This window comes from Piliocolobus tephrosceles, chromosome 7 (genome assembly GCF_002776525.5).
Source record: "Piliocolobus tephrosceles isolate RC106 chromosome 7, ASM277652v3, whole genome shotgun sequence".
Taxonomy (NCBI): Eukaryota; Metazoa; Chordata; class Mammalia; order Primates; family Cercopithecidae; genus Piliocolobus; species Piliocolobus tephrosceles.
The window spans coordinates 146,424,829-146,440,182 of record NC_045440.1 but is presented as its reverse complement, the minus strand read 5'-3'; the positions used below and the strand labels follow the sequence as shown (position 1 = coordinate 146,440,182).

Sequence of the window (15,354 nt, the reverse complement as noted above, 5' to 3'; positions counted from 1 at the left end):
TAGGTGTGCTGCCCTGTGTATTCACACTGACGCCTCTTTCCCACTGCCATAATATTCTGTATTTCTTTCCTTCTTGCGTACTTTTGATCTCTTTTCTCCCACAGTGACAATGCTGGCTTGTGACAAAATCATTTTATTTCAACAGTTTAATGATAATGTGTCTGCATCTGTATTTATCCTATTTGAATTCACTGGGCTTTTGAATCTGTAATCTTTAGGTTTATGTTCTTTTTCAAAATTGAAACATTATCAGTCATTAGTTCTTCCGATCTCGTTTCTGTACTCCACTCTTTCTCCTCTCCTTCTGTGACACCAATTATACAGCTGTTGGACTTTTTGGTATTGTTCCTGAAGTGCCATTCATTTTTTGTTTTGTTTTGTTTTGAGACAGAGTCTCCCTCTGTCACCCAGCCTAGAGTGCAGTGGTGCAATTTTGGCTCACTGCACCCTCTGCCTCACGAGTTAAAGTGATTCTCCTGCCTCCACCTCCTGAGTAGCTGGGATTACAGACATCTGCCACCACACCCGGCTAATTCTTGTATTTTTAGTATAGATGGGGTTTTGCCATGTTGGCCAGGGTGGTCTTGAACTCCTTACCTCAGGTGATACATCTGCCTCGGCCTTCCAAAATACTAGGATGACAGGCGTGAGCCACTGAGCCCGGCCTCATTTTTTTATATCAGTGTCTTTTGTATTGTTCAAATTGGACAACTGCCATATCGACTCTTTCCCTTTTCATTTCCAGTCTGCTGTTGGCCCAGCCAGAGACTGCTTTATCCTGGTGATTATGTTTCCAGTGGTGCAATTCCCACTTGGCCATTCTTTGTACATTCCACTTTCTCCCTGAGCCTTCTTTTCTTTCCATTTATCTCAAGAGTGTTTGCCATTACTTGCTAGAGAATTCTTATGATAATTACTTTAAAGATGTTACATAAAAATTCTTATGATAATTACTTTAAAGCCAGTGCTGAGGATTGGAATCATCAGCACTGGCACCTACTGATTGCTATTTTCCTTGCTCATTGAGATTTTCCTGATCTTTTGTAGAAGTGATTTTGGATTGTGTCCTGGGCATTTTGAATGTTATGAGAACCTGTATCTTATTTAAGTGGTATGGAGAATACTGCTAGTTTTATTTTAGCAGCAATTGATGTGGTTGGGCTTACACTGCAAGTGCAGACCAACCTGCAGAGGCTGTGGCTTCCACATCAGCTCAGTCTTTAAAGCCTCATGGTATTTGGGTATGCAGGTCACTCTGACCCCTCGGTGGAGGTCGATCCCATCACCTATCTCTCATAGTCCATGCCATCGAGGGTCACATCCATGCAGGCCCAGCTCGGGAGTGAGCCTGGGGTTTTATTGACAACATGATGGATTGCTTTCCAAAGTTCCTCACCTCCTGCAGTTTCTCTGACGCTGTGTGGTCACCTGGGACTCTTCTTTGGGGCATCTAGTCAGAAGGCTGTGGCTCACTATGTCACAGTGCTTGCACGTCCTCCCTCCTCAAGCCCCTCTGGGGTCATGATGTGGGAAGAGGTGGAGAGAAAAGACCTGTGGCCTTTACCCCGCCCTCTCGGAATCACAGCTTCTCTGATTAGAGGCAAGCTCCCTGCCCTCAGCGTTGTGAGTCCCTGCAGGCTCCATGGTGGCTTCTGTGGCTACTGCCAACCCACTCCCTGAGTAAGCCCTGGAGGGGTCCCCCAGAGCTCCCCACCTGTGCCCTGGTGTCTGCTCCTAGAGTGTGGGCTGCCTTGAGTCAAGGCCAGGGAATGCCAGAGGAATGAAAAGGGAAAACTTTCCACTGGTTTGGTGGCCCTCACATTTTTACCTTATTTCTTAATCTTCCTGCTAATTTTCTGATCAGAGTGTCCATTTGCATGTGTCCTGGAGGCAGCTCAGATAGCTTCTCCACGTGTTTCAGGCCGGTTTTACAGCTGCACTCAGCAGAAGAGATGGGGGGAAACTACCCCCTCCACCTGACCTTGAGCTCAAACCAGCCTTGGCAGTGCTGCCCTTGATGAGCTGCAAGTTACCCTCTGCAGCAGGTGCCGCCCCAACATCCCTAGGGCTATTTTCATTTGCGTTTCTTCCACGAGTGAAGGGCAACATTTTTCCTTGTGTTTAAGAGGTATTTTTTATCACTGTTGCTAATTGTTTTTGTATGTTGCTCATATTTTCTATCAAGCTTTTGGCCTTTGCCTACCTCCCCCAATTAAGAGTTCTTTATAACTCCCTGGTATGTGTTTGTTTGTTTGTGTGTGTGCCCATGTGCCCCTCATACAAAATATCTATATTTTTATAGAGTCAAATTAGTCAATCTTTTATTTTTTGCATTTGGATTGAATTAAACTTAGAAAATCTTTCTCCACACTCAGGTTATAAAGATATTCACAGTTGGGCGTGGTGGCTCACGCCTGTCATCCCAGCACTTTGGGAGGCTGAGGCAGGCGAATCACAAGGTCAGGAGTTCGAGACCAGCCTGGCCAACATGGTGAAACACCATCTCTACTAAAAATACAAAAAATTAGCTGGGCGTGGTGGTGGATGCCTGTAATCCCAGTTACTTGGGAGGCTGAGGCAGGAGAATGGCTTGAACTCATGAGGCAGAGCTTGCAGTGAGCTGAGATCACGCCGCTGCACTCCAACCTGGGCGACAGAGCAAGACTCTAACTCAAAAAAAAAAAAAAAGATTCACATATCATTTCTTTTGGTATTTGTACGCTTTGGTTGTTTAACATTAATTCTTACGTGTGCTATATGGATGTATGGGTGGAGGTCCTATTTGACTTCTTCCAGGAATCCATTCATTTGTTCAAACATCAATTATTTTAACAAGTTTATCTTTGATTCAGAGATTTGAGATTCTCCCTGCTTCGTACACTGAGTTTCCATGCATTCTTGGGTGTATTTCTGGTCTTTCTATTCTACTTTACTTGATTATTCATTCTCATGACAACACCACAGCGTTTTAATTTTTGAGGGTTTTTTTTTTTTCTTTTAGTATGTTTTAATCTCTGGTAGTGCTAACCCATCAATAACTTAACTTTTTTCGGAGTTTTCCCTAACCAATCTTGAATGTTTTTGTTTGCATATGTTTCAACTTGTCTTGTTCAAGAAAAAGAAGTCGTGATTTTTATAGCAATCACATTAAATGAAAACATTTTATAAATTAGGGAGGACTGATGTCTAATGGCATTGGTGCCATTAGACAACAATGAACAGCTGAGAATAAGGAACAGCTTTACAGTTGCTCAAGGCTCCAGGTGCATCTCGCAAGAGTGCATTGAATTTTACTCCCTTAGATTTTGCACATTTTAAAATCTGATTTATTTCTAAACATTGGATTTTCCCCCCAATTGTAAATGAAGTTTTCTCTTCCATTATATCTTCTAGTTGGTTATTGCTTCTATATAAAAAGGTTGTTGGTTTTCACTTTAATTTCATATTATACTACCTCATTGAATGATTTCATTGAATTTTCTAGTCTTAGCATTGCTCCATTAGGGCTTTTTTCCTTTTTCCTTTTTTTTTTTTTTTTTTGATGGAGTCTCACTCTGTCATCCAGGCTGGAATGCAGTGGTGCAATCTTGGCTCACTGCATCCTCCACCTCCTGGGTTCAAGCAATTCTCCCACCTTAGCCTCCTGAGTAGCTGGGATCATAGGCGCCTGCCACCACACCCAGCTAATTTTTTGTATTTTTAGTAGAGACAGGGTTTTTGCCATGTTGGCCAGACTGGTCTTGATCTCTTGACCTCGTGATCCACCCGCCTCAGCCTCCCAAAGTACTGGGATTACAGGAGTAAGCCACTGCGCCCAGCCAGGGCTTTCTTTAAAGAGTTTCTGAGGTAGATGGGTCAGCTGCAAATAGACTGTATTTTCCTCAAATCTTATGCCTCCAATTGCTTTCTCCTCTATTTTTCTTTGCTTCTGTCTCCACTGCAATGTTTAAAAAATGACGGTGCCTGTCCTGCTCTTGTTCAGTGCATTAGTGGGACTGCAACCAATACTTTCCCATATGAAGGGGTGTCCTGCCCCTCCACACCTGTGGGCGTTTCTCGTTAGGTGGAACGAGAGACTTGAGAAAAGAAATAAGACACAGAGACAAAGTATAGAGAGAGAAAAAGTGGGCCCAGTGGACCGGCACTCAGCATACAGAGGACCCCGGCACCAGTCTCTGAGTTCCCTTAGTATTTATTGATAATTATCTTTACCATCTTAGAAAAAGGGAAGTGGCAGGATAATAGGATCATCAGAGGGAGAAGGTCAGCAGTAAGACATATGAATAAAGATCTCTGTGACATGAATAAGTTTAAGGAAAAGTGCTGTGCCTTGATATGCATATGCAAACACCTCCATAAACCTTTCTAGTGCATAAAGAGCAGCATTGCCGCTAGCACGTCCCACCTCCAGCCCTAAGGCGGCTTTCTCCTTTCTCAGTAAACAGAACATACAATCGGGTTTTACACCAAGATGTTCCATTGCCCAGGGGCAGTCAAGAGACAGATGCTTTTCTCTATCTCAACTGCCAAGAGGCCTTCTTTCCTCTGGTACTAGTCCTCCTCAGCACAGACCCTTCACGGGTGTCAGGCTGGGGGGCAATCAGGTCTTTCCCTTCCCACGAGGCCATATTTCAGACTATCACATGGGGAGAAACCTTGGACAATACCTAGCTTTCCTAGGCAGAGGTCCCTGCGACCTTTGGCAGTGTACGTGTCCCTGGGTACTTGAGATTAAGAGAATGGTGATGACTTTTCACAAGCATACTGCCTTCAGGCACTTGTTTAACAAAGCACACCCTGCACAGCCCCAGATCCTTTAAACCTTGAGTCACCACAGCACATGTCTCTTGCAAGGACAAGGTTGGGGGTAGGGTCACAGATTAACAGCATCTCAAATACAGAACAAAATAGAGTCTCTTATGTCTACTTCTTTCTATATAGACACAGTAACAGTCTGATCTCTCTTTTCCCCACACCCATACAGTGAGTTTCTGGCTTCAGGGTTCTCTCACGCACATGCACATGCATACACACACATGCATGCCCACCTGTGCACATACACAATCATGTTATTGTCCTATGTGCTACTGAATTTGTCTTGCTAATATTTTATTTAAGATTATTGCACTGATATATAAAAGTGCTACATTTTCCTTTTTGGTATCCTTTTTATCATGTTTAGCTGTTAATGTCATGCTTGCCTTGTTAAAGGAACTTGGAAACTTTACCTCTTGGGTCCAATCTGGCAAATTATGTTCTTACTAGAAATACTTCATTTCATCTAAATTTTCAAACTTATTCCATATAGGTATGCAAAATGTCTCTTGTGGTCATTTATTTCATTTTTATTTATTTTTTGACACAGGGTCTCATTCTGCTGTCCGGGCTGGAGTGCAGTGGTGTGATCTCAGCTCATTGCAGCCTTTACCTCCTGGGCTGAAGCAGTCCTCCTGCCTCAGCCTCCCCAGTAGCTGAGACCACAGACATGCACCACCCAACCCGGCTTCTTGTGCCAGTTGGATCAATTTTACTGGTGTGATTTACACACAACAAAAAGCACCCATTTTAAGTGGTCAGCTCAATGAATATTGGCAAATTTACATACCACATACCCACCACCACGCTCATCACACTTGCCTCCCACAACAGGCACCTGCCATGAGTGACATGGTCCCCCCCATCGACATCCAGCTCCAGGCAGCCACTGATCCACCACTTGATTCAATTTCCACTTGCTGGGATTTTGCATGAATGGGTGACTGAGATGGTTCAGCCTCTTTAACCACTCAAGCCATTTATCTGTGTTTCCCCTTCCGTCTCATTCTCAGTCCTGCCAGCAATGTCACCATTTTGCGCATCTGTTGACTTTGTGGATCTTCTCTATTTTAGTATATTTTGATTTCTGATTTATTTAATAACACCTTTAGGGGGACTTTTTCCTTCAGACCTCCTTGGGTTTAATTTATTGTTCTTCTCAAGGTTCTAGACCTGAATACATGGTTTCTTAATTTTCAACCCCTCTTCCTTTCTAACACTAGGGCTTAAGTCTATATGTTTTCCTCAAAGCACTGCTCTTATTTTAAACAAATGCTGGTTCTGATTTTTGTTACTATGCAGCTCAAGGAATTTTTAAAAAGCCTATTATAGTTTCTTCTTTAACAGATGAACTAACTGAAATGTTAATTACATTTCCCATATTTGAAATTTTAAAGTTTATCTTCATAAACATTTAATTTAAATGCACATGGTCAGAGAACATGGTGCATGGGAAATGTGTTACCCTGGGACATTGAATGTGTCAGGTCTACACTACGGGCTGATGTGTTAACCTGGGACATTGAATGTGTCAGGTCTGCCCCGCTGGGGACAGCATCGCCGTTTCTGGCTGTAGAGTGTCTGATAAAAGGTCTTGATTGTCCTTTGTTACTCAACTGTGTAGAAGGGTTTTTCCGCTATCAGTAAGGGGAGGATGGGTGATTGATTATCGATGTTTCTGCAATTGTCATTTTTAAAAATAAATTTGTATATAAAAAATGATGTGTTAAAATTGAAAATCCACATACAAAAACAAAGCAAAACAAAACAAAAAACTAACCCAGACACAAATCTTACACCTTTCACAAAAACTAACTAAAAAGGACCATAGGCCTGAATGCAAAATGCAAAACTATAAACCTCCTAGAAGAAAATGCAGGAGAAAATCGATGTAACCCTGGGTTTGGTGATGAGTTTTTAGATACAACATTGAAAACATAATCCCTAAAATTAAAAAAATTGATTTAAAAAATCGACAAAGAGGTTGGGCATGGTGGCTCAACCTGTTTCTCTTGAGCTCAAAGGATCTGCCAGCCTCAGGCTCCCAAAGTGTAATCCCAGCATTTTGGGAGCCTGAGGCAGGCAGATTCCTTGAGTCCAAGGGTTTGAGACCAGCCTGGGCAACTTAGGAAGACCCTGTCTGTATTTAAAAAAACAAAAAAACAAAAAAACAAACAAAACTCAATAAGAACATAAAAAATGAAGAAAGCATCTGACCAGACACCTTACCAAAGATACACCACTGGCAAGTAAGCAGATGGAACAAGGCTCAGGGAATAGGGAATTGCAAACTAAGACACCTATAAGACACCAGCACCGCTTTTTAAGTGGCTGAAATCCAGAATACTGACAATATCAACAATATCAGTTTCTGGCTGGGATGCAGAGTGACGGGCACTCCCTGTCATTGCTGGTGAGGGTGCAAAGTGGCGCGGCCACCATGTATTGGGGGAAATTTGCCCCTGATAATTCACGTAGGTTCTTTCCTATTTTCCTAAGTGTCAGCTGGTCTGAGAAATAAAGGGAAAGAGTACGAAAGAGAGAAATTTTAAAGCTGGGTGTCCCGGGGAGACATCACATGTTGGCAGGTTCCATGATGTCCCCCTGCTATAAAACCAGTAAGTTTTTATTAGTGATTTTCAAAAGAGGAGGGAGTGTACGAATAGGGGGTGAGTCACAGAGATCACATGCTGCAAGGGCGACAAAAGATCACAAGGCAGGAGGTCAGGGCGAGATCACAAGGTCAGGGTGAAACTAGAATCACTAATGAACTTCCATGTCCAGCTGTGCATGCGTTGTCATTGATAAACAAGTTCAAGAGCAGATAACTGGCCTGACTAGAATTCTCCAGGCGGGAATTTCCTAATGCTAGAAAGCCTGGGGGTGCTGCAGGAGACTAAGGTGTGTTTTATCCCTACCTACATCTGCATAAGGCAGACATCCCCAGAGTGGCCATTTCAGAGGCCTCCCCTAGGAATGCATTCTTTTCCCAGGGCTGTTAATTATTAATATTCCTTACTGGGGAAAGCATTCAGTGATATTTATGTTACCCGTTTTTGGTTATAAGAGAAATATGGCTCTGTCCTGCCCACCCACAGGCAGCCAGACTTTAAGGTTATCTCCCTTGTTCCCTGAACATCACTGTTATCCTGTTCTTAAGGTGCCAGATTTCATATTATTCAAATACCCATGCTCTACAATTTGTGCAGTTAACGCAATCATCACAGGCTCCTGAGGTGACATTCATCCTCAGCTTATGAAGATGACAGGATTAAGAGATTAAAGTAAAGGCAGGCATAGAAAATCACAAGAGTATTGATTGGGGAAGGGATAAATGTCCATGAAATCTTCACAATTTATGTTCTTCTGCCATGGTTTCAGCCGGTCCCTCCGTTAGGGGTCCCTGACTTCCTGCAACAGCCATGGAAGACAGGTGTGAAGTTTTTCACACAGCTACACAGAGGCTTCCCGGCAGCTCTGGCAATTGTGCTCCGTGGCATTTAACCAGAGGGGTTGAAGACTGACGTCCACATAAGAACCTGAATGTGGACGTTTACCGTAGCTTCATTCATAATTGCCGATGCTTGGAAGCAACAAGATATCAAGTCTTTTGATAAGTGAGCGGATAAACAAATCGTGCTACATGAAGACGGTGGACTATTACTGAGGGATAAAAAGAGGTGAGGTAACTAGCCATGAAAAGACATGGAGGAACTGTAAATGCACGTCGCTAAGTGAAAGAAGCTAATCTGAAAATGCTCCACACTGTGTTTCCAACCACAGGACATTCTGGAAAAGGGAAAACTGGAGTCAGGAAAAGAATCAGTGGTTGCTGGGGTTCAGGGGGAGGGAGGGATGACTAGGGAGAGCACAGGGGATTTCTCCCCAGCTGTGGAAGTATTCCACTAGACACAGCAGTGATGGCACTGGACATTGTGCATTTATCAAAACCCATGGAACTTTATAGCACAAGGAGTGAATTTTTTTTTTTTTTTGCCATTCTTCTTTTTGAAATGGAGTCTCACTCTGTCACCCAGGCTAGAGTGAGGTGGCATGATCTTGGCCCACTGCAACTTCTGTCTCCCCAGTTCAAGCAATTCTCCTGCCTCAGCCTCCCGAGTAGCTGGGATTACAGGTGCCCAACACCATGCCTGACTAATTTTTGTATTTTTAGTAGAGATAGTGTTTCACCATGTTGGCCAGGCTGGTCTCGAACTCCTGACCTCAGGTGATCTGCCCGCCTCAGCTTCCCAAAGTGCTGGGATCACAGGCATGAACCACTGTGCCCGGCTTGCCATTATTCTTATGATATGGAAAAATATGGATTCTGGCAGCTTTGGTTTTTATGCGTTGCCCCACACTCCTGAGCGTTTGCCTGGCCGGCCTGGCTGTCTGCCCCGTGCCTCTCCCTTGTACAGGTGGCGCTGGGCCACTTGCCTGCGTGTTCTCAAGGTCCCCTGCCCTGCCCCGTCCCCCTGTTGGAGGCTCAGCCCCCGGTCTGATCGCTGCCTGTGGGGAACACAGATGGCTCAGATTTCCCAGGTAACGGGGAGGGCCCCACTGCCCTGGAGAGACTAGAACAGTGGCTCAGAATTTTCTCAGGTCAGAAGGACAGGGAAACTGAGGGCCAGGAGAGAAGCAGTGGTGCGGGAAGGCACGCACCGCCCTCCTCATCCACCCTGACCGTCCCTTCTGTGACCACTTCCCAGTCTCACGTGCTCACCCTCAGCAAGCGTTTATTTACCACTCGAGGAGTTTTTTCTCATTCATCTCTGAAGCATTTAGTCATCATCTTTCCTTCCTTCATCCTCTTTTTTAAAAATCCATTTATACAAACTGTGGTGGCACACACCTGTAATCCCAGCATTTTGGGAAGTCGAGGCAGGAGGATCACTTGAGGCCAGGAGTTCAAGACCAGCCTGAGCAATATAGTGAGACTCTGTTTCCACAAAGCATAAAAATGAGCTGGAGTGGTGGCACGTGCCTGTGGTCCTAGCTACTCAGGAGGGTGATGTGGGAGGATCGCTTGAGCCTGGGAAGTCAAGGCTGCACTGAGCTAGGATTGTGCCACTGCACTCCAACCTGGGCAACAGAGCAAGACCTTGTCTCAAATAATAATTTTTAAAAAATCAATGTATTATGCAATGTTTCTGAGTTCCAGCTGAGCAGGTGCCCTGAAGGAATTGTGGTTCCCGTCCTCCTGTCCAGAGAGGCCAAAGCCCCCAGCTCTCAAAGGCACAAGAGTGGCTGGTCCAGTGGCTGTGGGGAGGCGGGCCATAGGCCCCTGACCCCAGCACAGGTGCCCAGATTAGATTTACACATATTTCCTAGGAAAATGCATCAGGGAAGACCTGCACGGCCACTCTCACTGCGGCCAGATCACTTCCCAGTACCTTCCTGTGCAGAAAAACAGAAGCTTTCGGGCCAGGGTCCTGGGGAATCTCCTGCCAGCACTGGTCTTGCTGGCTGCCCCAAGGCGTCGGATGCCAGATTCCTGACGTTAGGAGGAGCACCAGGCGCCCTGCCCTGAGGATCTGCCCTAGCCGTCAGCGTTGGAATTCAGCCGAAAATTCGTAACCGCAAGAGGAGAGGAGAAGGTCCTGCTCTGCCTGGGAACCCGAGGACCCTTCTCTGGAGAGCCTGCAGCCTGCCGAGGACAGGGGATCCAGGGCCTCTACCTGAGGGGGCTGCCATGGCCTCCTGGGTCCACAGGGGAAACATTGGCTGGAGGACAGTGCGGGGTGCAGTGCACAGGCACAGGGGTGCAGGCTGCAGGGGTGCTGTGAAGACCTGCCCTCGGGCAGCAGGTGGCAGACCCAGCATTGTCCTTCATCTGGGGCTTTGCTACCTGGTGAGGCCACCTCCTTCCCGATGCAGAAGGCCTCCTTCTCAGCCACCCCTGCCCCAGGACAGCTCCAGGATGTCCCATGGTGCCCTGCTTAGCCTGGCCAGTCCTGAACTCGGCATTGGTCCCCTCTGCCCCAGCCTGCACATTACCCGTGCCTCACCTGGCAGCCCTCCCATTCCTACCCTCCCCTTGCTGGCACTGTCCATCAGTCCTGACCTCCTGCTATCCTACTGTGGCTGCTCAGACGGGCACCGCAACCCTGGTCACGTGCCACAGACCCCTTTCTCCAGGCTCATCCCCACCTCCACTCAGGGGCCCCAGCCCTTCTAGGATCCCAGCCCCGAGCCTGTGACATACTGCTTACCCACTGCTGGGCCCTAGGCTGCAGAGACGGTCCCTATCCTCAACCTCCCAGCTGGAAGGTTTTTTTGCAGATCTGGCTGCTCCAGTGGCCGCCGGTACCGACCCACAGAGCCCTTTGCTGAGGGCTGGGCAGGGCGGGTGGACGGGGAGGAGCAGGAAGGAATGAGCACCATGGAGCATGAGAGTTTATTGTCTTCAAGAGGGTGAAGGTCGTGGTCCCAGTGTACGGGTGGGGGCACCCACAGTGTTATCCTTCCTGGGTTTCCCTTGGGCAGAGGGAGAGCCCCAGCTGTGGCCGCACCTGGGCTCTCCTGCCCTTCAAAGGGTCCTGGACAGCACTGAGGGCAAGGGGCCTCATGCAAGGGGCCATCGCCCACCAGAGGCACCATCCTTGCCCATCACCCAACACCAGAGGCACCGTCCTTCCCATCACCCACACTGGAGGCACCGTCCTTCCCCAGGAGGAGCAGTTGCTGAATCCACGGGGTTCCCCAGCAAAGGGGCCCCTGTGGGGGAGAAGTGAGGTGGCTAGATCCAGGGTGGAGGCAATGGCACCTTCCCCACCACCTCAGAGAGGGAGGGTCCCCCCAGTGTCCTGGAAGGGGCGGACAGAGGATGGCAGTGGGAGGCAGGAGACAGGACAGGCCAGCAGGGCCAGGAGGGGGTGTAGAGGGAGGGCCCTCACAACAGGGCCCCGAGGAGGCCGAGGCCCACCTGGAGCAGGAGCCCCCCTTGCAGGGCCCAGCGCCCCTCCTGTGGGGTCGGTGCCCTGTTGCAGAGAGCCCCAGCACAGCAGCGCCTAGTAATCACGCCTTGCACCGAGGGGGCCGGGGACCATTCAAACTTCATGTTGGTGTTGGGACATCTGGGAGCACAGCGTTTGCTGAGCAGGGTGTGTACGCTCCATTCTGCAGAAAAGAGGAGAGGCAGGTGGCCCCAGAGCCCCCAGCAAGGAAGTATCCACAGTTATCAGGAAAATGCAAGGATGCTTTCCAAAGGGGCAGCCGGGACCCAGAAGAACTAGAGCAAGGAACCTGGCCCTGTGAGGGGGACCAAGAGACCACTGTCTCCTGTCCTTTCCCGGGCAAGGTGCTGCAGAGCTGGGGAGCCTGGCTGCCCAGGCCACCTCCGCCCCGCAGCACAGCAAATACAGACTCCAGGGCAACTGGCTGTAAGGGGCTTTCCCTTGAAGCCAGGCACAGCCTGGACCACCCCTGCCAGCCCTGGGGCGCGTGCGTCGTGGGGAGAAGGGGTGACTCAGAGCAGTGGAAAGGGGCTGCCCATCACAGAAAACCTGCTGGGCTGGGTGCCCAGCCCTGGGCTCGTTTCTCTGTGCTGCTCACTTAAAGACATGGCAGAGACGTTCTGATGGACACGTGTCTGTCAGCAACCACGGAACCCCTGAAAGGATGCACAACACTCAAAACCCAAATGGTGGAGAAAAGAGCTTGTGTGGAATCTCCTTTATGTGTCATGGTGTGTTATGGTGTGTTGCGTTGCATTCTATTTTATTACATTATGTTGTATTGTATCGTATTATATTAAGTTGCAGTATACACATTATATTCATTATGTTGTGTTATACTATATGACACTGTCATACACTGTATTAGATTCCCAGCGCAGCCTGCCCGATGCTGGGCTGTATGGCAGGCCTACTGTGCTGTGCTAGGAAGGGCGGATAACCTATCCACCCGAACAGCTGCCTCTCCCCACCCCTGTGTGTTCCTGCTGTCTTTGTAAATTCAGTGACGTTGGAGCCTTTGTCCTGCTGACAGTTCCTAGAGACACTTCAAATGGAGGAGAAAAAGAAAAGTCAAAATTCACACTCTGGGATGCTCGTCCAAACCCAGCGCGGGAGAGACAGCAGGAGGCATTGTCGGACCCACGCGGCCCCAGGCCCTGGAGCACCGAGAACGCATCAGCTGAGCTGCTGAGAGGCAGGCGCCTGGCAACTGCCCTCTGCCCCAGGGGGGACTCACTAAAATAGATGACCACCTCGTTGGAGATGCAGACTTGGTCCAGCGGGCTGCACGAGGTGGGTGGACACTGCCTCCAGCTGCTCACCTTGAAGCACTGGTAGCAGCTCAGGTTCCGAGCTGTGGGCAGCAAGCGGGGCGCGGTGGGCCAGGGTCCGCAGCCCCAGCCCCAGCCCCGATGCCCCCAGCCCTGCCAGGGCCGCTCCTTACCTGGCGTCGTGGCGTAGCCAGCAGACGCGGCAGCCAGCGGGAGGGCACACAGGGCTAGGACGAGCCCCTCCATGACGCCAGAGGGCTCAGCCTGAGTAGGGGGAGGTGGGTGTTGCGGGGGACTTCACCCAGAGAGCCCCCTCCCCAGCTTCCTGCTCCCTAACCGGGCTTCACTCAGGGCGCAGCCCCCATCCCACCCCAGCCTCTGCGCTCCCGAATGCGGCTTCACCCCCCCAACCTCCTGCTCCCGCGCTCGCTCTCCTCCCTTCCCCGCATCCCCTCTCCCTGGGCCCTCTGCCTTTGGTCCCCCTTCCAATCTCTCTAAACTCTCGCAGCCCTGTTCTCACCCGACCCTCATCCCAGCCCCCGGCCCACAGTCCGGACCCCTCTCCAGGCACCTTCTCTCCTGCCGGGCTGCGGGGATCTGCGCCCTGGAGGAGGAGTCAGCCCTGGGACCCAGGGGGCTGGACCGGCCGGCCCCTCCTCTGGTCTCTTGCACTGGGGCGGCTCCCGGGGTTCCTGCAGGTCTGCCTGCAGCCGCCTCCTGCGGAAAACAGCCCGAGACCCGGGAGGAGGGGGACGCCTGCAGGGCCCCAAGGCCAGCCTCAACCCCAATCACAGACCCTGGGCTCCACGCCGTAGGGAACGTCGGGCCAGATTTGGTTCCTGACTCGGGGACCCACGGAGGCTGAGGGAGACCCGGAGGGCCCTGAGCTCCTCAAAGGGTGCGGAGGGCGGGACGACCCTTTCCCTAGGATGGGGCGGGAGTGGTCTGGATTTGGCAGCAGACGCAGGAGGGAAGAGGCTTCAAGGCGGAGGAGGAGGAAGAGGGAGGAGGCGGAGTAGGGACCCTGGGGCGCAGGTGAGGTTTGGACAACCTGAGATGGAAAGGGAGGCGGCCAGGGCAGGGCGGCCCGGAGCCGGCCAGGCAGATCCGGGAAGGAGCATAGTTAAGGGCAAATGAGGTCGGCGGGGATGGTTAGGCCACAGGCACAGAGTCTTCGTTCTTTCTAGAGTGCTTGGAGCGCTTTCCCCTGGCAGAGGTGGCCTGGGGGGAGGGGAGAAGGGAGGAGAAGGGCAGACGCCTCCAGGGGCCCCTCGGGCGCGCTCAGTGGCTCAGAGAAAAGCAGGGCATAGCCTTGCAGGAGCCTGGAGCTGCCGCAAGTGTTGGAGGCTGCTGCTCCAAAACCCCTGCTAAGTTTCTGGGACCTGCAGGGGGCTGAGTCCGCTTGAAGACTGGTGCCCTGGAAAAACCGCTCCTGCGCAGGCTGCCTCCCAGCTCTGTCCTCCCACACTTTGACCGCTCACAGGTGAGGCTGGGGCCCAGCCGGGTCTGTCCGGGTGCTTAAGCGTCCCTGGGCCCCTCGGAGGCTGTGGTTCCAATTTCTTTTGCAGCATCTGCCCGGCCCCATGTAGGTCCTGGATGTAGAGTGTTAGGCCGCCCCCGTCACAGCGCAGACCTGCACCCTCCCCACTAAACTCATCTGCCTCCTACACGGAGTCTTCCCTTTGTCCTGTTGTTTATTCTGTTTATTTATTTATTTATTTTTTTTACCCTGGGAGCCAAGGGAGTTGACCTGTGTTGTCACTGGGCCACTGGAACCCAACAGCCAGTGGGCATCCCGGTTGGTGGGCACCCAGCTCTCCCCTCCAGAGGCACTGTCACACCCTCCCCCACCTCACCAGGGGGCACAGGGCCCTGCTGGACCCAGGCAACGTCAGGAAATGCTGTCCTCAGTCTGGAGGACCACCGACCCACTTTCCTCCAGGGAGCCCCTCCCTGGGACCTCGGTCTCTCGAGGCTGTCTCTCTAAGGGGCAGCCCCAGGCTCTCCCCTCCAGCCCAGGTGGTCACACAGCTTTCACCCTGTGTCAGGTTCACTCTTTTCTCCTTCCTGCCTTCATTTCCTGAATCACATCCTTTTGAGCATGTGTGATGACAAGGCAGGGCTGGACCCTGGGCCTGCAGCAGTGAACCGGCCCAGTCACCTGCCCTAAGGGGTCTTGCAGGAGGTAAGTGGCAGAAAGAAGAAAGGGGCAACTGCTACCCATAAGGTGCTTGAGAAGGGCTGCCCCTGGCCCCAGCGTGACTGCTGCCCACCACCTCCAGGGGCCTGGCATCCCCTTCCGCACTGCAGCC

General features: G+C 50.4%; 1 protein-coding gene across 1 annotated transcript; it reads right to left on the bottom strand.

The window, feature by feature from the left end:
* Nucleotides 1-11,707: 11,707 nt before the first annotated feature.
* LY6L (lymphocyte antigen 6 family member L) lies at nucleotides 11,708-13,288 on the bottom strand. Its single transcript, XM_031935943.1, has 3 exons — nucleotides 13,216-13,288; nucleotides 13,009-13,125; nucleotides 11,708-11,934 (listed from the first exon to the last, which is right to left on the bottom strand). Exons 1-3 carry the CDS (start codon nucleotides 13,286-13,288, stop codon nucleotides 11,708-11,710), a joined length of 417 nt encoding a protein of 138 aa, XP_031791803.1.
* Between the last annotated feature and the right edge of the window lie 2,066 nt (nucleotides 13,289-15,354).